Source organism: Elgaria multicarinata, chromosome 7 (genome assembly GCF_023053635.1).
Source record: "Elgaria multicarinata webbii isolate HBS135686 ecotype San Diego chromosome 7, rElgMul1.1.pri, whole genome shotgun sequence".
In the NCBI taxonomy this organism is placed as follows: Eukaryota; Metazoa; Chordata; class Lepidosauria; order Squamata; family Anguidae; genus Elgaria; species Elgaria multicarinata.
The window spans coordinates 113,217-139,340 of record NC_086177.1 but is presented as its reverse complement, the minus strand read 5'-3'; the positions used below and the strand labels follow the sequence as shown (position 1 = coordinate 139,340).

The window sequence follows — 26,124 nt, the reverse complement described above, 5'->3', positions numbered from 1 at the left end:
TCCAAACAGATGGTTGTCTAGCTGCCTCTTGAATGCCTCTAGTGTGGGAGAGCCCACAACCTCCCTAGGTAACTGATTCCACCGTTGCACTGCTCTAACAGTCAGGAAGTTTTTCCTGATGTCCAGCCGGAATCTGGCTTCCTTTAACTTGAGCCCGTTATTCCGTGTCCTGCACTCTGGGAGGATCGAGAAGAGATCCTGGCCCTCCTCTGTGTGACAACATTTTAAATATTTGAAGAGTGCTATCATGTCTCCCCTCAATCTTCTCTTCTCCAGGCTAAACATGCCCAGTTCTTTCAGTCTCTCTTCATAGGGCTTTGTTTCCAGACCCCTGATCATCCTGGTTGCCCTCCTCTAAACACGCTCCAGCTTGTCTGCATCCTTCTTGAATTGTGGAGCCCAGAACTGGACACAATACTCTAGATGAGGCCTAACCAGGGCCGAATAGAGAGGAACCGGTACCTCACGTGATTTGGAAGCTATGCTTCTATTAATGCAGCCCAAAATAGCATTTGCCTTTCTTGCAGCCATATCGCACTGTTGGCTCATATTCATCTTGCGATCTACAACAATTCCAAGATCTTTCTTGTTTGTAGTATTGCTGAGCCAAGTGTCCCCCATCTTGTAACTGTGCATTTGGTTTCTATTCCCTAAATGTAGAACTCGGCATTTATCCCTACTAAATTTCATTCTGTTGTTTTCAGCCCAGCACTCCAGCCTATCAAGATCACTTTGAAGTTTGTTTCTGTCTTCCAGGATATTAGCTATCCCATCCAATTTTGTGTCATCTGCAAATTTGATCAGCGTTCCCTGCACCTCCTCGTCCAAATCATTAATAAAATTGTTGAAGAGCACTGGGCCCAGGACTGAGCCCTGTGGCACCCCACTCGTTGCCTCTCCCCAGTTTGAGAAGGTTCCATTGATAAGTACCCTTTGTGTCATTGGCTATTGGGCGGTAAAAAAATGTAATAAATAAATAAGAGCATGACATTGTGAATGGATTAATGGAATTCATTTACCATAATAATAATTGCATGAATATACAGCCTCATGCTACATAATTAAAAACTAATCCTTATTTCATGATGAATAACCTTTGGACTATAATGTATCTTAAAAAGAAAACTATCTTTAGATAGATTTTTCCTCAAAAAGCATTTTATATATATAAAAAATCCAATTTAAATTTAAAAAATCTGTTTTATTTTCTATTTTTTAAGAAAAGTAGCATTGATTTTTATCCACCCTGCTACGTTGTCTGTCTCCTCCCAGGTCTAAAATAAAATTCACACAAAACAAGTCAGGTGAAGACCTATACCATAATTAGACAACAGTGAAGTATATAATAATAACCACCCTGGAACTGCTTCTGCTTTGTGCTGATGAACAAATACCCATGCTTTATATAATAGTGTTGTTTTTAAAGGAATCCAATGCTTGCTGAAGTATTGTACTTCTCACATTGGGAAACTATTGGACAGTTTCCCATTGTTGTTAGGAACCTAGAATGCACCATTCTTAGCTCAATGAATAATTTATTCCTGCTTTACATATACACAAACAGCTGGGATCACAGGGTGACTAAGGTCATGGCTAGACCAGGCCTATATCCCGGGATTGTCCCGGGATCATCCCTGTGCATCTAAATGACGCAGGGATGACCCCTCCATTTGCCTGGGATAATCCTTAGGACTGCCTAAGGCCTCTGCTAGACCTACCTTAAAATCTGGGCAAGAGGAGGGGAGAGCCCGTGATGCAACTATCTCGGGCTGTCACCCTTGTCTACACGTCAGACGCGACGAGCTAAAGGAAAGACCTGTCGCGTCCACCATTAAAAAATAAATTAATTAATGGGCCGGCTGTTCAGGAGCGCACGAACGACTAAAGGTAAGTTTTTTTAAAATAAAATAGTTTTCCTCGCTCCCCCCCACCCTGCCCCTGATGGGCGCAGCACTCTTGTGCGCAGCTTCTCCCGGCTACACATGAGTAATTGCACGGAGCTGGGAAAAGCGGCGGAACGGGCTATACGCTTGCAGTCTCGGACTCAGCCCGAGACCGCAGGAAAAATTGGGCTGAAAGGGGTAGGCTATATTCCGGGGCCAGGGAGGGTTGATCCCTCCCTGAGCCTGGGATCCCTGGGAAAACTCATGGTTTTCTTGCTGGTGAATTGCAGTTATCATGATGTGATTGCTTGTTTTCATGAAATATTTATCATGAAATATTTATCACAATCTTGCTGTCACATGATTATTTTTAATAATCATCACCTTACAAAATGAAGTAGACCAAGATTTAACTAAAAAAACCACACCCAACTATTAGTAATAAATAGTACAAAGAAGTGATCATATGATAGCAGTAGCTTATTCTGCAGAAAACAAAAGAAACTGGTGCACATGTTATAGATGTCACATGGAGGCCACTTCAGTTTAGGGTGACCATGACATATCAAGTGATCTTCTATATACTGTCGCAGATAAATAAACAAAAGGTCCTTACAAGCATAAAGAAGAATCTCTATATTTGAGCTGTTTCACATGAATGCCTTGCCTTGTAGATGCAGTGCCCAAAGGTATTTATTTATTTATTTATTTATTTTATTTATTACATTTTTATACCGCCCAAATAGCCGAAGGTATTTTCACACTTGCCATTAAAAGTGCTATTGGGCCATCCATATGAAACTGTTTTGCTACATCTGTGAATTTTGTTAATTCAGAAGAGCAAGTGGAAGAGGGTTTGTTTTTTTAGCTTTTTAAAATACATGTTTTTAACATCATTTTGTTAATAAATGCCTAAAAGACTTCCTTGCCTAAAGGACTTCCTTGGATATTTTACCTCTCAAACACTAACATATAAGAACCACAATCTTGCATATGAATCTGCCAATTTTTCAGATCTTCAGAGCCTTTGTTCAGGTCTCTTCACTGTTTGAAGTTTAGCAGAAGATTATTTTGGATAGGGTCTTTTTTGAATAGAAATAACCATTCACAGTCGCCATCTGATAGAGTCAACTTCAAACAAGGAAACATTTGAGAAGGTCTCAGTACATCTGACACATTCATACAGACTTCTACACAGGTTCACTCCTCAGCTGACTCAGAGTGTGTTACTGAGTGCACTTGTATATGGAAGAGATAATTTATGAGTAACTGTGAATATGTGCTAGCAGTTTGTTTTAAAGTGTTGTAAGGATGCTCTCTAGCTTCTCAAGAAAGATATCTGTAGTTATAATATATATTTCAGGTCACAGGGAACTAGGATACCTCCGTCAGATTTTACTAAAGAGTGGTTAACAACCATACCACAGTAACTTTCGTCATTAGACTTGGTATGGGGAATGGGTGGCCCTCTAGATGTTGTTGGACTGTAAGTCCCATTACCCCATTACACCTATGGCCCTCCAGATAATGGTGGACTACAAATCACGTCATCCCTTTGTTGGGGTCCAAAATTTATCCACAGATTAGTTATAGCCCTGGTGGACTTAGACTTGGCATAATGTCATAACAGGTGCTGGTGACTCATGAAGAATCTGGAAAGGTCACAGATAAGAAGTGAAGATTCTACTAATTGAATAATTGGACAATTGCATGAGTCGTGTAGATATGAAAGTGTATATAAAGAGTTGTAATTTTAATCATGTCTGAACTCGGAGATTCCTGCATTGAGCAGGGGGTTGGACTTGATGGCCTTGTAGGCCCCTTCCAACTCTGCTATTCTATGATTCTATGTACATGTCGTGATATGCTATGTTGTGTATGGAGAAACTGAATGTACTGGAAAACGCTGTCTTTATGCCTCAGTAAAGTTCTGTACTGAAGAGAGACTCTGGTGTGAGTATTTCTTTGAGCAACTTTCTAAACTCTGCTACATTGAGGTTTTCCAATACCCTTGCCATTAACTATGCTAGGGCTGGTGGGAGTTGCAGTCTAAAAACATCGGGGGGGGGCACACATTCCCCACCCCTGGGATAAAGGATGCCTTTTTAAGTCCCAGGGATAGGGAATAAATTGACTCCTCTTGGTGGAAGACAGAGGGAAGCCCACAGGTGAGCCAAGGAAATCAACAGAAGTGTTAACAAAAGTGTTATCTTAAACCAAAACCAAACCTGAAAGCAAAATAAGTTTAAGGAAACTGGTAAAAACTGTAAAGGAAGAGCGCCCAGCAACCTGCTGGCTCTTGACTGAATTTAGCACGGATCCCCAGGCTCAGACACTCACAGCTCACACAAGATGAGGTTTAAGACCATTTATTTGGAAAAGGGTAGGAATACATGGGATTAGTAGAATAAAACCATAAAAGCATGCATAAATGTATAAGAACCCAGACCAAGCAAGCTAAAAACTAAAACTACAAAGTCATACGTCACCCAGACCGCACTCAGCTGACACACCCCTGTTCTAATCAAAGGAACGTCTTTATACTATTCTTTTTGCTCCTGCCCCCCTCCCTTCAGCTTTGATGCGTGGAGTTTCTTCACACCTCTGCCCGGGATGGTTAATCACTCAAGGACACAAGACAGTTACAATCGGCTTGGCTCCGGTCGTCTCCCCCTCATACAGCTGCCTGGTTCTTATCTCCCTACCTAGGGAACCATAAAATTCACAAATTAAAAGACATGCCAGTCCCAAGGTCCGGTTAACCCTCGCCCTACCCTTACACCTCCCCCCTTAAGATGGAATTTCTAGAAAATTCCATCCTACCTCCCTTTAACCTTACCCAGTTTACACATTGACCCCTGTTTTTTATTCTCTTTTTTGTGCCCACGTAGGGGCAGGGGTTTCTCGCACCAACCCTCGACTTCTCCCTCCTGGCCGAAGCTCCGGGATAGCCCATCCGCCACGATGTTCTCCTTGCCCTTGATATGGGAGATGGTAAAATCAAAATCCTGTAGTGCCAAGCTCCATCTTAACAATTTCTGGTTGGTGTTTTTTACCCAGGATAGCCAGCATAGCGGAGAGTGGTCAGTTTGTATTTGGAACGGCCGCCCCCAAAGGTATGGGCGCAATTTCCCCACCGCCCATACAATAGCCAAACATTCCTTTTTGATGGTAGCCAAGGCCCTCTCTCGGGGCAGCAACTTTTTGTTGATGAACGCTACGGGCTGAAGCTGCCCCCTTCTCCTTCCTGAAGCAGCACCGCCCCCAACCCTGCTTCAGAAGCGTCCGTTTGGACCACGAACGGCCGATCGAAGTCGGGTGCTCGGAGGACTGGAGCCTGCTTTAACTTTTCCTTTAACCTTTCAAATGCCCGCTGGCAAGCTTCCGTCCACTGTACCCGCACCGGCTGTCTCTTCCTACACAAATCCGTCAGGGGCGCCACTAGCTGGCTAAAGCTGGGAACAAACCTGCGATAATAGCTCGCTAGTCCCAAAAAGGACTGGACCTGTTTTTTAGTTTGCGGGATGGGCCACTGTTGGATTGCCTCTACTTTGGCCTCCATAGGCTTTAACGCTCCCTGTCCCACTCAGTGTCCTAAGTACGTTACTTCCCCCCTTCCGAATTGGCATTTGGAGGCCTTCACCGTTAACCCGGCCTCCTGCAACCGGCCGAGCACCTGGGTTAGATGTTTTAAGTGCTGCTCCCAGGTGTCACTAAACACAGCCACGTCATCCAGATAGACACACGAAAAAGCCCCCAGCCCCTCTAAAACCTGGTCCATAAGTTTCTGAAAGCCCCCCGGAGCAATCGAGAGCCCGAACGGCAACACTGAACTGATAGTGCCCCCTAGGGGTAGAAAAGGCGGACTTCAACGCAGCATCCTCATCTAGCAGCACCTGCCAGTACCCCTTGGTTAAGTCCAACGTGGAGATGTACTTGGCCTTTCCTAGCGTTTCTATCAGATCATCCGTCCGTGGCATCGGGTAAGCCGCCACCTGTGGTAAATAACTGGCAAGGAGTCCAACAAGGAAAAGTGTTATCCTTGTGTTCTAGCACATCTCATCATGGTATGCCAATACTGAATGTGTGCCAGAGAGGGATAACAATTTCCCCTACATCTCCCCTTTTATTCTTTTAATTGTAAAGACTTGTAAGCATAATAAATTTGTCATTTGCTTGGTTTTGAAGCCTTGGGATGGCAAGAGGGAACACACCATGACAATAATCCTGGGATACATTGTATGAAACAGCAGAAGGTGATTAATAAAAATACAATCAATACAGCATATTGAAATATAGTTTTTAACCATCCTGTTGGAAACCAGGACCACAAAAACTTCCACCACTCAGGTGCAATATCTTGTTTAACTGCATGTGCATATGTTTTAAGTAAGTCCAGTTGGTGTTGAATTTGGTTACTATTGTCTGTGAGATTGAAACAGCACATATTTTCCACAGCTTCGCAGCCAAGATGTCTTTGTAACAACAAAAAGTCTATTGCAGCTCGATTGTCCAGTATAGCATGGCGTAAATCCTGTTGTTCTTGAATCAAAAGTCCAATAGCAATGGAAGTACTGTTAATTATCTTTGCTAGTAAACATGCCAGATGCCCAAGTTGTTTGGCATTTCCCACAGCCAATCCAGGAACCCCAACAAGGCTCATAGCCAGGGAGATATATTCTGCTGGACTCATAACAGTAACATTTCCATCACAAACTGCATTCATAGTGTCAGTCTCTCTTTTCTGTCGAGTATTTTTAGTAGGCCGGGGTGGTAGAAACACTGTCAAGCGACTAAGACAACATTGTGTTAATGTTATATTAGCTGGTACATAATTATAAGTACGAGACCCACATGTGAAAAACCATCCAATTGGCAATATAATGTGTCCATAGTTACTTGTTACATTTTCTATCTTTGAACAATTCCACAAAGAAGGCCCTGGGGACAAACAACCTTTTAGTGGACGGTGAATAGAGCAATTTACCATTCTAGCACATGTGTTATTCTTGTGGTTTACAACATATGGGGTGTATAACTGTATAGCATCTTGGGGTAACTGGTATGTAGCAATTCTCCATTGGGCCATGGTATGATAATGAATTTCACTAAAGTTCAGAAATTTACTCAACCCAGTAACATTACCAAGAGAACCAGGAGCTTTGCATATGGGAATGAGACGTGTACTAAGTAATCCATGCATATCTGGAGCATCAGTAAGACAGAAATCAGTGGTGTTTACTATTTTTGCTAACTTTATCCATACATTGTACTGCATTCTATCATGTAGTGGAGTGCTTATAACTGGACAAGTTATACAGCTAAATAACAGAATTATTGTCAGCAAAGAATTAGCATCTAAGCAAGCAAATGTAGCAACTAGAAAATTCTCGAGTTGGATCAACGTGCTGTTGCTCCATTAATTTTTGAGCTTGGAGAGATAACGCCTTTATCTCTCCCCATGTTGGTTTATGTTTTTGGACGTGCGCCCTGCCACATGCTTTCAGGGGGTCCTCCTGGAGTTGTAGGGAGAACTCCGGAATCGGGTTGGTTAATCCTTGATGCCACGACATGCTCTTTCCAGGGCTTCACACACTGTGCTGGAACCCACACTGGTCCTGTTGGAGTAAGCACAGCAGCATAACCCCGACCCCAAGTGATCAAGGGGACAGGGCCGTGCCAGACAGGATTAGGTAGCTGCCGGTACGTGACCAGCGGCTGCGGCAAAGGGGTATGCATTTGGAAATGTTGTTGTAATCGGGTAGTATTAGTTGGTAGGAGAACATTCAAATGGTTAATAGTGAACAACACTTTTGCCAGCCATTCCTGGCGGGAGCCCAAACCAATGGGGATCCCTGCTTTTTGTTTCTGTTTGTATAAATGCTCTTTCAAGGTGCGGTTGGTGCGTTCAACAATAGCTTGACCAGTAGAATTATATGGAATGCCAAAAGTATGTGTAACCTGCCAGGTTTCACAAAACTGTGCAAAAGAAGTACTGCAATAAGCAGGTCCATTATCTGTTTTTAAGGCAGAAGGTATTCCCATTATTGAGAAACTTCTAATGCAATGATTAATAACATGTTTTGTTTTTTCTCCTTTTTGACATGTGACCCAAATATATCCTGAGTAAGTGTCAACTGACACATGAAGGTATTTCCATGGAGTGAAAGGATTAAAATGAGTAACATCCATTTGCCATAGCTCATTGGCTACTGTGCCGCGAGGATTGACACCTATATCAGGGGCTGAATGTACTTTTGTGCACTGTGGGCATGATTGGATAATGGCACGTGCCTGATCCAATGGTAATTGAAACTGTTTTGCTAAGGCTTTAGCATTTTGATGATGAAACGCATGGCTTTCCCATGGAGTTAGTTTTTGCACAGCTAGAGCTCGAAGGGATTGATCAGCCACTTGATTACCAGTGGAGATCTCCCCGGGGAAGGGTTGATGACTACGGATGTGAGCAATAAAATATTCATTGGTGCAATGAGCCAACAGAGTCTGCAAGGTTATAAAGAGACCTAAAAGGTTCTTATCTATGACTGGGGTTACATAACTTCCTGGAAGACCACGTACTACATTGTTAACATATAAACTGTCTGTTATTAGGTTTAGTGCTTGAGGAAATGTGCGGAAGGCCAAAATAACTGCAGCTAGTTCAGCTCTTTGAGGTGATTTTTGGGGCAGTGTGAACATGGTTCTCCACTGATCTTCCTGTTTCCAGGCCACTACTCCTCTCTTTGGGCTTCCATCAGTGTAAACAGTAAGGGCTTCCTTAATAGGGAAGTCATTTTGTAAAGGCCTGATTTTAACAGACAATTGATTTAAACATTGCAGTCGAGGATCAGAAGGAATATGATATGTAACTTGTCCTACAAAGCCTGCTAAGGCAGCTTGCAATTCTTCAGAAAATGACACTGATCGTTCCCACATCTGAAGAGGCATGGGAACTATCAGAGTTTCTGGATCTTGGGCTAAAAGTGCTCTTGTACGCTCTCGAGCTTTAATAATCAGATTGGCATACATAACTGGTTTTGTAGAGATTGTACAGCTAGGGCTATGACTGAGATACAGCCATTCAAGTATGTGTGTGTGACGATTGCAGGTCTTAGTGTTGCAAGGTCTACTCCTGAACTGAGTGTCACAGGTTTCAATTTGTGTCTGTGTAATAACTGCATATGGTTGACTTAACCCTGTAAGTATAAGTATTAATAGCTCCTAATATCTGCTGAAGTTGTACATAAGAAGGGGATTCTGGTAGATGGAGCTTGGGAGTTACTGGCGTGGAATAAGTTTGCATTATCTTATGTCCTAAATAGTTAAAGGGCTCGTGCTTTTGCACCTTTTCAGGAGCTATCTGCAAGCCATAATGATTAAGAGTTATTATCAAATCTCTTTCCCATTCTTCTGGGAGGGATATTCCAGCCAAAAGAATGTCATCCATGTAATGATACACAATGGCTTGAGGATATTTATCTCTGAAAGGTTTTAAGGCTTGTGCTACATAATATTGATACAAGGTGGGGCTGTTGAGCATTCCTTGAGGAAGTACTTTCCACTGGTATCTATCAGTGGGTTCAGAGTTATTTTCTACTGGAACAGTAAAGGCAAAATATTTTCTATCTTGAGGTTGCAAAGGAATTGTGAAGAAACAATCCTTTAAATCAATCACCATCATTTGATAATCAAATGGGATCAAATTGGGATTTGGCGTTCCACATTGTAGTGGACCATTGGTTCAATTATTCTGTTTATGGCCCTGAGGTCATGCAAAAGCCTATATTTGCCTGATTTCTTCTTAATTACGAAGACAGGGGTATTATATGGGCTGGTTGAAGGTTCAATATGTTGTTCACATAATTGAATCTTCACTAACTCTTTTAAAGCTAACAATTTTTCTTTGGGCAATGGCCATTGTTCCACCCATATAGGTTCAGCCTGTTTCCAGACGAGGGGTAGAGCAGTATGATTAGTCATTTATCTGCAAAGTGGTGTTAAACTGTGAAAGTAGGTCACGACCCCACAAATTTACATGTACTTCTAAAATTATCGGTTTAATTTGAGCTGTGCGATGACTTCCAGGTGCAGTCACATTAATCCAGTGTGTACTTTGCTTGGAAATTTGGGGTCCGCCCACACCCCAGACTGCAGGTGCTGGTTCTGTAGGCCACTCTGTAGGCCAAAGATGCTCTGAAATGACAGAAACATCGGCACCTGAGTCTAGGATTCCCTCAAATGATCTACCATTTAACTGGTACCACCGCTTGGGTTTTTCAGTCTGAATGTGTTGTAGTACTGCTGCTATTTGAGGGTGGATTTGGTCAGTAGATCCAAATCCTTCAGTGTGTTGACAATTTTTCTCTCCCACTGGCAATACACAAGGGATTAAGATGAGTTGTGCCCATGCATCTCCAATTCTTAATTTCATAGGTAGATGGCTCCACATTTGAACATAGATTATGCCTTGATAGTTTGAATCAATAACCCCTGGCACAATTTGGATGCCTTGTTTACTGGCATCGGATCGGGGTAAAATAAGCCCAATAGTTTGATTAGGTAAGGGGCCCTGGAGTTGAGAGGGCATAAAAATGACTTCTCCAGGTAAAGTAATTTCTTTGTCTTCAGTGTTACTTAAATCTATGCCTGCATTTCTGCTGGTAACAGTGGGTGTTTTAAATGCAGTTGCAGGCATGGATGATGAAGCACCTTTATTTCCCGGGCTAGGTGCAGGCCCGTTAATTAGTTTCCCGCTTCTTGGTTTCCTGCTTCTTGGTTCACTGTATTTCTACACTGGTTTGCCCAGTGATACCCTTTTCCACATTTAGGGCAGGGTTTAGATGGCTTCTTTTTGTCTCCCTCCCTTTTTATGAGCACCTCCTCCAGGAGCACGACATTGGTTTTTAAAATGACCTGGCTTTTTACAATTAAAGCAATTGCCACGTGGCTTATTGCCTTGTTGGAGGGCTCCAGCTAACATGGCCATTTGGTGTATCTGAGTTCCAACATCTGCGCAAGCCTGGATCATGTCAGCTAACTCATAAGTTTGCTGAGCAATAACCGATTGCAAAACTTTACGGCAATCAGCATTGGCGTTCTCATAGGCTAATTTCTTCATTAATTCTGCTTTTGCTTCTTCATTGTCAATTTGTCTCTGTAAGGCTTCCTTTAACCTGTCTATAAATTGATGGTAAGGCTCACTAGGTCCTTGGCGTGTGATAGTAAAGGATTTTGAAGGTTTTCCAGACACTGGCACCCTTTGAAATGCTTTCAGGATGCAGCGGTTAATGGCTTGAAAGGTAGGCATAGGTAGTTGCGCCTGCGCCTCTATCCCTGCAAACTGTCCACTGCCATACAACTGCTCTGCTGTTATCACCATTAGAGCTAAGGGCTATATGGAGCGACTCCTTTCTATATTCACTGTCCCAAACTACATATTGGGCTGGACTTAGGATCATGCGAAATAAATCTTTCCAATCTTGAGGAAGCATAGTGTATCCATTGCCAATACTCTCCACCATGCCTTGGGCATAAGTAGAGCGTATGCCTGTCTCTTGAATAGCTTTATTCAATTCTCTAAGTACTGAATAAGGCAATTATGTCCAATTGATAACTACCTGTCCTTGGTCATTTTGATGTGAGGTTATAGGATAAGCTGAAGGAAAGTTATTAAGACCTTCAAACAGCTCATCTGAGGTTAATGTTCCTTTCCTCTTTTCCTCTTCAAAAGCCTCACGGACTTTACTAAGTTTTGGCAACACTTCACTATTTGCTTCTTCTCCTCTCAGCTGTGAAGCTGATGCAGGAGGCACTAACTGGGGATATGGGAGTGATGTTTGAGAAATGGGAGCGATAAAAGATAATGAGCTGGAGGATGCCTCGGTTCCTACCTTCTCCAGCGCATCTTTGCATCGCTGCCACAGCAACAAGTGCTGTATGGGAGCTCGTGGTTCAGTGTATAGGTGTGTACCTATTTTCACCCAATCTGTGAGCTGAAGTGTCCCTGCCTCGGGATACCAAGGGCATTGCAACCTATTTCATTTACTAGGTCACTTACATGACTGAGGGATACAGTTGTACAACCTTGCTCTTTTAAAATTTTATGTAGCTCTTGTGCATGAAGCTTCTGCGGAGCTGACAATTCCCCCCCCCCATACTCACGATAAGGGAGCGTAGTAACGCTGAGGTGCACCAAGGCTATTCCAGCCGATGAGCAGGGGGTTTCCTGGATCCGATCACGTCGGGGTCACCAGATGTGGTAAATAACTGGCAAGGAGTCCAACTGCATGAAGATGAGGCATCCCAAACAGGCGGCCCCATCCTGTTTTTTATTAAGAACTAAGTGGTTACATTTCCTGTTTACAAGCTATGATTGGTTGTTAAGTACAGCATGTTAAATGCATGATTACCTCGTGAACAGAAGGTGTTGGTTAGTGTATGTTCAGCATGAATATACCATATAAGGGTTAAGGAAATATGTGATCATAGCATAGTGTCTTCAATACTGTATTGTATTCTGTGGTTCTTGCGTCAGCACATTCCAAGGCATGACCAGCAAGTGCCAAGATGTTTCTTAGCAAGGCTTTATCTTAAAAGTGTTATCCTTGTGTTCTAGCACATCTCATCATGGTATGCCAATACTGAATGTGTGCCAGAGAGGGATAACAATTTCCCCTACAGCCACCGTGGAGACACTGTAAAGTTTACAAAAGTCCACGCAAAAACAGATCAAGCCATCTTTCTTCGCTACGAGTACCAGGGGGGAGGACCAAGGGCTGTGGCTCTTTTTAATAACCCCCATAGCCAACATCTCCTTGATCTCCTTATTCACTATTTCCAACTGCCTGCCGTTCAGCCGGTGGGGAGGGGACTGAATTGGCGGGTGATTTCCGGTATCAATGGAATGCGTCGTCAGGGACGTCCGTCCCGGCAGCCCCGAAAACAACCACCCAAATTTCCCCAAACACTGTTTCAGCTGTTCCTGCTGCTTTAAACCCAGTTCTTCCGGTATCTGGATGTCGGCCAGCCCCTCCTTTCCCTGATAGCTAGCCAAGACTATCCCCGCCCCCCCCGTCTAACGGGTCCCCCTTTTCCACCTGGCACACTCGCACGGCTCGCTCCTGAAACGGCTTCATCATGTTTACATGATATACCTTTGAGCGGCGTTGGGTGGTGGGGTCCTTTAATAGATAGTTGACTTCGTTTAGCTTTTTCTCCACTACCAGGGGCCCTTCCCATTTGACCACGAGCTTTTCCGGCTTCAGCGGTTTTAGCACCAATACCTTGTCCCCTTCCTGGAACACCCGTTGTTGCGCTTTCCGATTGTACCACCCTTTCTGGGTTTGTTGGGCTTGGGCTAAGTTTTCTTGGGCAGCTTCCCCCACCTCATGCAGCAAATTCTGCAAGTTTTGCATGTAGGCTACCACCGAAATAGGAGTGGGGTTGGTCCATCCTTCCCACCCCTCCCTCAGCAACTTCAATGGGCCCCTCAGTTCCCGCCCGAACACCAGCTCATTTGCCGAAAACCCCAAGCTATCAGTCTTAGCATCTCGAGCGGCAAAAAGGAGATAGGGTAGCGCCTGATCCCAATCCGTTATGTGTTTGGTGGCGTACGACTTCAGCATTCTTCCAAGAGTTTGATTAAACTGCTCTACTAGCCCATTGCCCTCATGATGATAAGCCGCAGAAGTGCACTGCTGCACCCCGGCCAGCTTCACAGTTCTTTCAGCAGCTGGGACATACCCCCCCAAGTCATGTACCAGTACTTTGGGGACTCCCAGGTGGGTGAAGATTGTCATCATTGCTTTCGCCAGCTGCGGGGCGGAAATAGTGGCGAGGGGCACCGCCTCCACAAACCGGGTGGCATAGTCTACCAGGGTTAGAATGTATTTCTTCCCCGACCGGGTGGCCAGGCTGAACGGTCCCAATATGTCCACCCCCATTTTTTCAAACGGCACCTCCGTAATAGGAGAAGGACGAAGTGGAGCCTTAGGGTGATCCCGGGGAAACCCTACCCTCTGGCAGGTGTCACACGTGGAACAAAAGTCCCGTACCTCTTGGGCTACCCTTGGCCAGTAGAAGTCTCGGCTCACCCGCTCTAGGGTTCGGCGGATCCCAAGGTGCCCTCCCCACAGCAACTCATGAGCTGCCTCTAGCACCTTCCCCCATGACGACCGGGGGACCACCAGTTGCTTCCTCTCCACCCTGCCTCCCCCTTTGGGTGAGAACAATCGGTATAACAGTCCCTTTTCCCAGGCAAACACCGCCATGCCTGTCTTCCCCCGTCCGTCTGACTGGCCCCCCACCGCCTCCCGAAACCCTTGTAGGGTGGGGTCTTCTTGTAGTTCTTGGTGGAATTCGGGGGTATCCAGACTCTTCGGGCCCAGGCCTCCCCCCTCCCTTTCAGCTTCGGCCACCTTGTTTAAAGGGGCCTCTTCCCCTTCGCTCCCCGAGTCCTCCCTCCGCTTAGCGGCTTTCCCGCGGGTAACCACGGCAAGTTGTGTAACTTTAAAACATAAGTCATTTCCCAGTAAGAAAGCTGGCCCTTCCATGTGGGTGAGTATAACCAATTCTCCCTTCCACCCCCGGTACTCAATCTTTACTCGAGCCAGCGGCACCTCAAAAGGAGGTGCTCCGTACGGAGTTACGGTCGTAGTCCGGCCTGAAAGTTTCTGTCCCGGCTTGAGCAGGCCTATATGTACGCTACTCAGATCCACGCCGGTGTCTCTTTGAGCCCGCACCTGTCTCCCATCGACCACTACACACTCACATAATTTCTTCCAGCTCCACTGAAGCTGCGCCGGGGTCACCAACCTCATCGCCACGGCCGACAAGGAACCTGGCTTCTCCGGACCTGCTGTCGCCTTTGCCACTCCGGCTGGCTCGGTGCTCATGTACTCCCACTCCAGGTCAGCCACTTCTCCGTCGCTGTCGTCACTCCAATTGGACAACGGGGAGGCCAGTGCCGGTGGGGCCGCCGCTTGCCCCCAACTGTTTTGCTGCCAGCTTGGGGCATTCTCTCTTCAAGTGCCTGGGCTCCTTGCAGTAGAGGCACCCCCCGCTCACTTGGGGCCCTGCCGCCACCGCTGCCGCAGGGGCACTCCCCTTTCCTCCACGTTCCTTCCCGGGCCAGGCCGCCTTCTTTTCTGCCGCCGCTCCACTAGGACCCTTCTCTCTGGACCCTTCTCTGCCACTCGAGGGGTCCCCCTTGGGCCCTTTCGCTCGAACACCTGTAGGCAATCCACCATCTTGGCCACTTTCATCGGCGTTTTGGGGTTCTTTTCCCCCATCCAGGCATCATACTTCTCGGGGAACTGCCAATAAAGCTGCTCCTTGGCCATCAGATCTTTAGCCGCCTTGAGGTCGCGGACTCCCTCTGCCCCCATCCAGGCCTCCATTGCCATCAGCATCCGTGTAGTAAATGCCGCGAAGGTCTCCTTCGGGTTCTTGGTAAGCTGCCGAAACTTCTGGCGACAATGCTCTGCCGTGAGGGCATACTGTTCCTTTGCCACTGACTTGAAATGCCCATAGTTGTGTCGCAGCTCCCGGGGAATGGTGGCTATCATCTCCCTCAGAGTCCTGGAGACTTGCGGGCACAGCAGGCTCATCCTCTGGGACCCCCAACTCGTCACAGGTGTCCTCGAAGAGCGCCAGAAAAGCCCCCCACATCATCACCTTCTTGGTACACTGGGAACGCCCGCCGGTCAAATCGGTTTCTCGACGGCCCCGCCGGAGATTGCCCTCAGGTCCCCTCTCTCTCCATCTCGACCACCCTCAGGTGTCGGGTCATCAGCTCCAAGCATTCAGTATACATTCGCTGCATCTTCCCCTCGTTTTTCTCCTCCTCTGCCTTCACGCTGGGGATTCTTCCGCCTGCCGCCCCCTGAGGGTGAGGGATCCCCTGAGGTTGTGGAATCTGTACGCTTGGGCCATTTCCGTCCATCATCCCCTGAGGGAATGAGATCTTCGGCTGAACATCGTACCACGCACTCTCCTGCCCTTCACTTGGCATCCAGAGCTGCACAGAATGTCATCTCTGGGCCCTCTCCATGGAGCTAGGCGTCCCCTCCACCACCCATTCCATAGTGGCTGGGATGGAATCCCCTTCCGCTCCTTCCTGAGATGTCGCCTCCAACAACTCCGCACCAGAAGCTACTGCTCCCTGGTCCTGCAACATTGTCAGCTGTCTACTCGACCTTGCTTGCTCTGGGTTCAAATCGATGCTTCATCTCTATCCCCTTTTCCTACCAGCGTCTTGCCCCTCCGGATCCGTGTCGAATCCCAGTGCTGCCCACCATGTAAAGGAAGAGCGCCCAGCAACCTGCTGGCTCTTGTCTGGATTTAGCACGGATCCCCAGGCTCAGACACTCACAGCTCACACAAGATAAGGTTTAAGACCATTTATTTGGAAAAGGGTAAGAATACATGGGATTAGTAGAATAAAACCATAAAAGCATGCATAAATGTATAAGAACCCAGACCAAGCAAGCTAAAAACTAAAACTACAAAGTCATACGTCACCCAGACCGCACTCAGCCGACACACTCCTGTTCTAATCACAGGAATGTCTTTATACTATTCTTTTTGCTCCTGCCCCCCTCCCTTCAGCTTTGATGCGTGGAGTTTCTTCACACCTCTGCCCGGGATGGTTAATCACTCAAGGACAGAAGACAGTTACAATCGGCTTGGCTCCGGTCGTCTCCCCCTCATACAGCTGCCTGGTTCTTATCTCCCTACCTAGGGAACCATAAAATTCATAAATTAAAAGACATGCCAGTCCCAAGGTCCGGTTAACCCTCGCCCTACCCTTACAAAAACAATATATCAAATTTTGGTATAACTATGCTAATTAAAATCATATTGTTAGTAGAAAATATTTTTAATCTTAAAACAAATACGAACACTTGAAATTTAAACAGAATGGTCCACATACAACAAACATCAAACTTAAATCCCAAACGCGTTTCAACTATAAAAGGTCTTCATCAGTAGAGAGAAAATGATATGTGGATTTTTAAAGCTTATTATACAGATGTTTAAAACAACTTTTTATGCTCCAGATATAGGGAGTTCCTATAGGACCTGAAAAGCAGAAAAAAGAAATAAAGATTGCCAAATGCCTATTGATGTTTTCCTCCTTTTTTTTAGCCCAAGAGTTTACTCTATTAATAATTATTTACCCAAAGTTGGCTCCTATAAATCTTCAAGAATGTAACAAAAAAGATGGGGGACTAGGCATTCCCTCCTCTGTACAAGAGGCTGATGGATAAAAAAATCTATTAGTTTTTGCAAAGATGGCATAATCAAAACAACACTTCCACAAAATACTCACTCTTAGAAAAAAGTATATAATACTGAGGAATCTTACCTTGACTCCCAAGTTATATCTGATTGCACAACTAATATCTCAAGTTTATGTAGACAGGTATATGCAGGATAAACTTGGGAGCCATGTTCTCAATGTTGCAGTTTTTATTTTCTGACTACTAATTGTGGCCGAGCCTGCTCCAGCTGTATTATCAGCTCATTAAGGAGTAAATAATCTCAGAAGTCTGCTCCTAATTAAACTACCTTTCAAGTCCTAAAACATGTAGCAACCGTACCGACAGCCTATGTGCTACACATTGGGCAGGACCTACTCTTCTTCCATGATCCCAGAAGGCTCCAACATGTTCTTCAGTATTTTAAAACACCAGAAATCAAAATAACTGGGAGATAACACCTTCTCGTACTATGTCCCCTCCAGTTTTCTGTCAAATCTGAACTTTTTTCATCCTGATTTTCTCACGTCTTCCACTGATCTCTCCTACAAGTCTCTTGTTAGTTAGGAAATTCCATTGTTATGGATAGCGTATACCCAAGAAAAGCTGTTTCTTGCAGGAACAGTTCCTGTCCTATGTCCATTTGTTGCTCTCCCACTCTCCCTATCTCTCTCTGGGCTCAACTTCTATCACTGCATGGCCAAGAAAGCGAGATAAAGCAGATGTGAAAGCAGAGATGGTGACACCTGTCTATGCAGTGGGGAGGTTTGGGGACCATTGCATTACCCAGAGAGAGAGATGCTGCCTCTGCCCCCTTCCCTCCTTTTTTATCCTCTCTCACGGTGGCAGTGGGGCCTTAATCACCATCGCAGTGTGGGCCAGAAAGTAAATGCATACAAGTGAGAGGAGGAAAGGGCAGCAGCAACGTCTTATACCCTGCCCTGCTGCTGCCTCACATCCAAATTTGGCAGCTGCCCCTTGCTCGCCTGCAAAAGGAAGTAAGGAAGTGGCACTTGTAAGGAGTAGCCACTGCTGTCTCCAGTTGCTCTCCTGCCTCTCACACTGCACACTTTCTTTTGCGCTGCCCAGAGGAAGAGTTAGCAAGAGGAGATAGTGGGTTGATTCTGCTTGTTCATTCACCACTCTGGGTGACACAGCACAAGGAAGGAGGATGGGGCCTACCAAATGTATGTTGCTAAGGGGTGCTCATAACCTGAAATGTGGTCTACCCAGTGTAGTTGCACTGTGCAACATAATACATGGAATCATTAAAGAATACCATTTGGATGTGGCTGTACTTTGTGTTCTTCAGCAGATCACAGCCTTATTTTCTTCTTATAGGTTGATACTTATGATGTGACAGTGACAGAAGACCTGGGGGAGATCCAGTTGATAAAAATTGAGAAACGGAAGTATTGGTTTCCTGATGATTGGTATCTTAAGTATGTCACTGTGAAAACACCAATTGGTGATTACCTAGAGTTTCCATGTTACAGATGGATTACAGATGAAAAAGAGGTAGTACTCCGAGATGGACAAGGTAAGTGCTTTGGAAGGTTCGTTACTTAAGAGCCAAACTAAGAACTGCTCTAGCTTCAGTTGCCAACTTTAATCCAAGGTAACAAGCCATGGGATATTGTATTCACATTGATTGTTCTTGGATGTAACATTAATCTATGGGTTATCATTATGGAAACAAGCCTTACATGCTCACACACTAACAGAACAATACTATAAAACTCTACAAATTCATCAAACACAAAACAGAACCAAAACAATACATACCAAAGATTGTTCAGCAGAGAGAAGAAGTAACTGACTTATGATAAAAGCCCAATGACCTGGGCTTTTATCATAAGTCAGTTACTTATGATGGGGATAATTTAAAGAAAAAAGTTCTTTAAAATGATAAAATGCAAAGTGTCTCGTTTTTTTAATATATATAAAAATAACAGTTACAATTGGGTCTCAAAATAAACATGCTAAACTATATTAAGATGGGGAAAGAGAGGAAAGGAGGAGGGATTAGAGAGAAATCATAAGAAAGAACTGAATTTGACATATAAATGGTAATTAAGAAATTGGCATTTTTGGCAGGAAGAGGGCTAAAAATGTACTTTAACCTTGCCCTTAAATGTTTTTATTGTAAGTGTAGTTGTTTTATGTATACCTTTGTTTGTATGCATTATATGTGATGTCTTTGTTGGTGATGTTTAAAAATAAAAAATAAAAAATATATACAAATAAACATGCTAAACTTACACTAACCATTCCAAAGAAAAGAAAAGAAAAAGAAGATAAGATGGCCCAGTATGCATCTGCCTGTATTTCCATACTTGGGTTGCAATCCTATAACCACTTGCCTCGGAGTAAGCCCCATTGAACTAAGTGGAACCTATTTCTGTATAGGATTAAACTATTAATCCTGTAGAGGATTAAACTATTAACCTCAAACTTTCATATGTGCTGATGATAAGAAAGAACCATAAGAAAATAAATATGGTACTCTATGATCTGTAAAAAGTCAGGATGAGGTAGTTGGGCTGTCTTAAAGATGAGTATATATTTGGTTTGGCCAATTTCTTTTATGTATCAATTTTTTAAAAGTTTCCTGTAATATATGACAATTCATTATTTTCTTTACTTAGGGCGCAATCCTATGTTAATAGTCAAAAGCCTCCAAAATCAGAGGCTGCTGAATAGCCTAATGATGCAGGACAGCTAGAGCCATGCTCCAGCTGCTCTGCATTTTTGCTAGACAGGGAGACATGTGAGTTGTAGGCAAGCACAATTTGTGACATTGCACAACTTCATGATTGATCATGGGGCACATCAGCCTTAGCTTCCAATTTCCTGGCATTGTGGAGTTTGGACCAAGGTGAGAGAGTCTTATCTTCTGGTCTTTTAAACCAACAAGATTTTTGATGATTGAGTATATGCAATATTGTGTGCAATATGGGCAAATACACACATTTTTGCAAGCACTTTTCTCTGCTATATTGTTTTTTAAAGTATGTTTCCCTGTTAATATAAACATTGTTGTGTACTCACTAAAATATTCTGTGAATTGCAAATACTGAGAGTTAACTGTTTTCCAGTTTGCATATTGATTCAAGAAGTGTGACTTTGGTACGTTATCAAAATGTGAACTGAATGAAATTCTCCCCATCCCTACTGCAGAAGTGAAGGAACTAGAAGTTCTATTGATCTGGAGTTATCCACTATTTATTTATTTAAAACATTTCTTGGCCACCTTTGAGGGCAGAAACCCCAACAAGGTAGCTTACAACAATAAAATACATAAAACAGTTAAATATTAGAAGCAATAAAAGCATGTTCACAATAAAATAGCAATTAAAAATAATAAAACCTGCAAAAACAATAATAGCAGCAATAACAGTACTCATCATTGTAAAATAAAATGTTTTTAAGGCTTTCTTAAAAGCCTGCAAGGATGGTGCATGGTGGACCTTGAATGGGAGTTTGTTCCAGAGGTTTGGGGCCACTGCAGAGAAGGCCCTCTCCCAAGTGGACACTCACCTAATTGCTCTCACAAGTGGGCAAGTGAGAAGGGCCTCTCTTTCTGATCTTAAAGTATGGACAGGCTGATATGGGTGAAGGCAGTCCTTCAAGTAACTTGGTCCCAAACTGTTTAGAGCAGTGGTTCCCAATTGGTGGTCCGTGGACCCCAGGGGGTCCGCGTAACCCACCCAGGGGGTCCGTGGCACCATTCACATATTCACCATTCATTTCTGGAGTCCACTGACAATGAATTCCGACAAGAAATAAAATATAACATCACTGAGCACCTGCATGATTTAGCGACTAGCTTCAGAGATTACTTCTGAAAACTCATGGATAAGGAATCCTTTTGAATGTGGTGATGTACAACTAACAACTCTATCTGCGGAAAAGCAAGATGCACTTGTTGATGTGACTTGTGAGGGTTCATTGAAATCATTCTGGACCAATTCTGGGTGAAGTTTTTTCCTGATTATAAGAAGTTAGGTGAAAAAGCTTTGAAACATCTAGTTCCCTTTTGTTCCACATATCTTTGTGAACAAACATTTTTGACATTTTGTTATATGAAGAAGCATAGAAATCGGCTCAATGTTGATCCAGATTTGAGATTAAAGGTAGGAAATATTGAACCGGATGTGGAAGGGATTGTTCGGGACAAAAAGAGGCATGATTTCTCCCATCACATTTTGGTTTAGTAGCTGCTAGACATGTCATAATTTGTAAACTAGACGTTAGTAAAATTAAATTTGTCTTTATATTCCTAACTAAATCATTGTCATTTTTGCGTGGTAATATCACAAATATCACAAATTTTATGGTCTGTTTTTTAGTATACCTAAAATCTTTTGCTTATTAGGGGCTACCCCTTATTTTCTCCAAAAAATTGCTCCACACAGGTAACTACCATAGAGATAACATTTTTTTTTCAAAAGGAGGGGGTCCATGGCTTGGCATTTGAAAAACATGAGGTCCGCAGTACTTAGCTAATTGGGAACCACTGGTTTAGAGCTTTAAAAGTTAAAACCAGCACTTCGAATTAGACTTTGGCTTTGTTAGCAGAGAGGAGAAATCTACATTACACCCTAAAATCAAGCAATTATAGAACATAGTCATTAAACAAAACTATGGTTTAGAAAACATTGCTAAGGCTCTGCAGTTTTCAACCAAGCACAAAAAAGCAGGGAAATTGGGAGTTAAGGCTCATAAGTTAAGGCTCACAAGCCTTTAATGCCACATCCTCCCTAAGGAGGCAGAAAGTGCAAGTGAAATTCTCATTCTCCTAAATCAGATAAACCATGAGGACAGGATGGAGAATATGATATGCAGAGGTGTCTGTGGGGTTGTGGAAAACTGATAATGAATAACTTAGGGCCACCTACTTTTCTTTTTTGTTTAGAGCAGCACTTTCGCAATCTGGTGTTCTCCAAAGGTGTAGTACTACAACTCCCATCATTGCAAGTCAGTATGTCCCATGGTCAGGAATGCTGGGACTTATAATCTCAAATATCTGGAGGGCAGCAGGTTATGATATGCAAAATGATGTACAGAAGTGACTGTGGGGCTGTGGGAAATTGATAATGAACAACTTAGGGCCATCTAACCTCTCTCTTTTTTAAAGCATCTCTTCATGTTGAGAATTGCAACCCAACACATCTGAAGGGCATCATGTTGGGGAAAGCTGTTCTAGAACAAGGGCAGGCAGAATGTAGATCTCCAGATGTTTTGGAGTTCAACTCATAAAGGCCCCTATCAGCATGGGCAGCAGTCAGAAATGCTGGGAGTTGATGTCCAAAACATCAGGATGGATCTATTTTCTGTCCACATCTGTTCTAAAGTATGATATTTTCCAGCATTAAGATATGCGATCCATCATGGAACTCCAAAAGAGCTGCATCACTTTAAATAGACTGTCTTAAACCAAATGAAGCAACAATGAATGAATCTTGAATACCTAATTCAGATAGTTCTTCAGACGTCAACAGTAGTTTTCAACACATGGCATAGGCTGTCTGTTTATTGAATATCTGATAGATAGTGTTGGGGGACTAACATAGAGGGGTTTTCTTATGTGTTCAGCAGTGTGAGATCAAAGGCAGTGCTACCACCTAATACTTTCATGTGTAAGGATTATTTTAAAATTAATGATGAAAATGATTTTTGTCTTTCTCATAACACATTACATGGGAGTTGCAGTGCAACACATCTGGAAAGCACCAGACTGGAGAAGGCTGGTTTACCCTTGAATCCTATACATGTCTTCTCAGAAGTCAGTGCCACTGAGTTCACTAGGGCTTCCTCCCAAGTGGTATAGGATTGCAAAATAATCTCATCTGAAAGGAGTTCAAGACAGCCAAACTTTTCTGCTCCTCTGTCACTTTGATGAGATGATGTATTGTGGAGGAAACAGTATATTTTCTATGAACACATTTAATAAAAAAATATTGAATCTTTGAAAAGCAGGATACTGACCAAAAGTTGAAAATGCCTGGCACATGCTCTGGTTCTAGATCTGTAACAAATAGTGCCCCTTTTCTTATCAGTCATGCTGTTATATGCTAGATGTATATGAGAGAAAAATATTGGGCAAACTCTGTATTTGGTAAGGATATAGAAAAGTGTTCCCCATCCTGCTGTCCTCCAGATGTTTGAGATTATAAGTCCCAGTGGGTAGCCCAAAGCACCCATGGTAGAGTTGATGACATTCTGAACTCTGTTAGTTTTTCTAATATTTTTTATGAGGTTGAACAAAACTATTGTGTATTCTTTTCTCCGGTACCAACATCTTTGACAGCTTTAGATTATGAAATATTTTCCTTTAGAATTTAATATATATATATTGTTCTTTGTCATGGTCTCTGTGCATCACACATATGGGTTCTGCGCCTGCACAGAGCCATGCTTCAGGAAACTTCTAAAGCTGAGGAACACTCATTTGGGTGGGAATCCCTCTCCACCATCTGACCGTCCATGTCCTGTGGGTTTCTGCCGATCTCCTCAGTTTCTCTTCAACCACTTTACTGGACGCATTAAGGGAGCTTCGTTTTAGTTAATTTAGAATACTTGAGCATTTAAGGATGCTTTCTTTCTTAGTTCTACCTATTATTCTTCCATTTTTCTTATTCTTTGTTCTTAATGGGGTTTTTTTTAAAAAAAAATAAATTAGCTTTTTTCATATAAGATTACTTTATTTTTTCTATCCTATCTGAGGTGTATGGCACTGAAGGCCATACACCCCAGTGTTAGATGTGGCAGCAAGCTATTAGATGTGGCAGCCAGGCACTCTTTTTGCCTGGTCTGCCTAGGCAAATCCCATGTGGTCGAGTTCTGCCCACATTGTATGAGTTTCTCAAAGCAAATGAGACGTCATAGATTGGGTCACTTAAAAGTTCTCTTGTGGAAGAAAACATTGCTTGAAGTGGATAATCTAAAGCTTATAAAGACCATGAATCCATCAACAGTCCCTATAGAACTACCAGGCCTAAGTACTGGTCCTGTAGATCCTTCGACTTCTGCTCAGTTGTTGACTATGTTGACCGCTATCAAACTTACCAAGGAAGTTAAATGGTCAAAACAGACAGAGGTTTCGAAACCAAAAAAGAGAAATGTCTTCAAAACCAAACATGAGTTTAAAAAGGCGAAAACAGTAGGAGTCGCTTTTACACCTCCACCCCCTAGTCTGAACTCACCAACCACTTCGGTGAGGCGTTCTCTGACACCCGCAACAGCTACAAAGTTGAGACAGGAAGTATCGACACCGAGACCTCCGATATCAATAGTGGATCATGGCAATACAACTTTGTCGAAATAGGAAATATCGACACCACATGGCTACTTGTGGTACGATAAAGCAAAGGTTAATGTAGAATTTAATAATCATTATGTGAGACGTGCTGTTTTAAGAATATGGAATAAATATAAACCAAGTTTCGATCAGAAAATACCACTTTGGGTATCGGCACAGGAGGCTATTCATAGAACAGAATTCAAAAATATATAAATCATTGACATATAATGATGTATTAGAAATGCCACAAGATGAATATAAGTTAAAATCAAGGGCGGAACTGCTGAAAGAAGTTTATACATGTCAATGGTTTTCTTATGTACAAATTATGGAAAGATTTAAAATAGATAAAAAGAACTGTGGGTTTGAGCAATTAAAATCTGAATTTGAAATGGCACTATGTACAAATGATGAACATGTTATCTCAAAGATGTATTATCTTTTATTAAAGTACAAGACGGAGGATAAGCAGGTGATTGTATGATAAAATGGGCTCAAAACTTTGGATACAACATCTTAATGGAACAGTGGGAGAAAGGTTTAAAATTTACTTTATGTTCAAGACTTAAAGAGAATTTCTATAAGATGATGAATAGATGGTATATGTCTCCTGTAAAGTTAGCTAAAATGTATAGGGTGCCTCGTGAAACTGTTGGAAATGTGAAGAACGAGGAGGAGGAGGAGGAACCTTTCATCATCTTTGGTGGACTTGTAAAAAAGCCAAACCATTTTGAATACAAATACATTCTTTAATTCAAAAAATACTAAAGACTAATATACAAATGAAACTGTAAGCTTTCCTACTGGACTAATGGATAAACAGTTAAAAGAGAAGTGGGGATGACAATGGCAGTGAGACTGTTGTGCACACAAAAATGGAAGAATGAAACAACACCAACAACGAATGAATGGATGTTCAGGATGCTGGAATTGGCAGAGATGGCAAAACTCACATCAATAATGAGAGAAAGGTCAACATTCACGTTTATATCTGAATGAAAACCTCTGATAGAATTTTTGCAAGAAAAAGAAAGAAACGATGTATTTGTGGATTCAATGTATGAGATATAGTTAATAGAAGAAAGAAATGAATTTTATTATTGTGTTAAATGTAATTAAGGAATGAGAGAAGATAGTTCGCCTTTCTGATATGAAAAAAGCCGAAAGTACGCCTTAACCTTAGATTTTTAAAATTGTGTTTTCGTGTGTATTTTTTGTTTGTATTTCTGTTTGTCTGTGATGTTTGAAACAATAAAAAGCACTATTAAAAAATCGTAAAAATCAACGGATGAACAGATCTGATTCAAACTTGGCAAGGCTAAAGTACTCCTTAAGTGCAATCATGGTGCCAAGTTTTATCTCTTTATCTTTAATAATAACATTTTATAAACATAATAATTTTAAAACCTCAAATTAAAAAAAAAACCTAAAAATAAATGGATGAATGGATCTGCTTCAAATTTGGTATGGCTAAAGCCCTACCTAAAAGCTACTATGGTGCTAAATTTTTTATCTTTAAAAATGATGGGTTTTTTTTAAATGGTTTTAAAACCTAAATTTTTTAAAAATTCCTAAAAATCAAGGGATGAACGAATCTGATTCAAATTTGGATAAAGCCTCACCTAAGAGCTACCATTGTGCCAAGTTTCATCTGTTTTTCTTTAAATGTGATGGA

At 42.8% G+C, this 26,124-nt stretch overlaps 1 protein-coding gene across 1 annotated transcript in view; it reads left to right on the top strand.

The window, feature by feature from the left end:
- ALOX5 (arachidonate 5-lipoxygenase) overlaps positions 1 to 26,124 on the top strand; it is a 148,797-nt gene that overhangs the window by 31,234 nt on the left and 91,439 nt on the right. Inside the window, exon 2 of the mRNA XM_063130025.1 lies at positions 18,485 to 18,683. Within this exon, the coding sequence (XP_062986095.1) occupies positions 18,485 to 18,683 (199 nt within the window). The remainder of the gene's footprint in view (positions 1 to 18,484; positions 18,684 to 26,124) is intronic.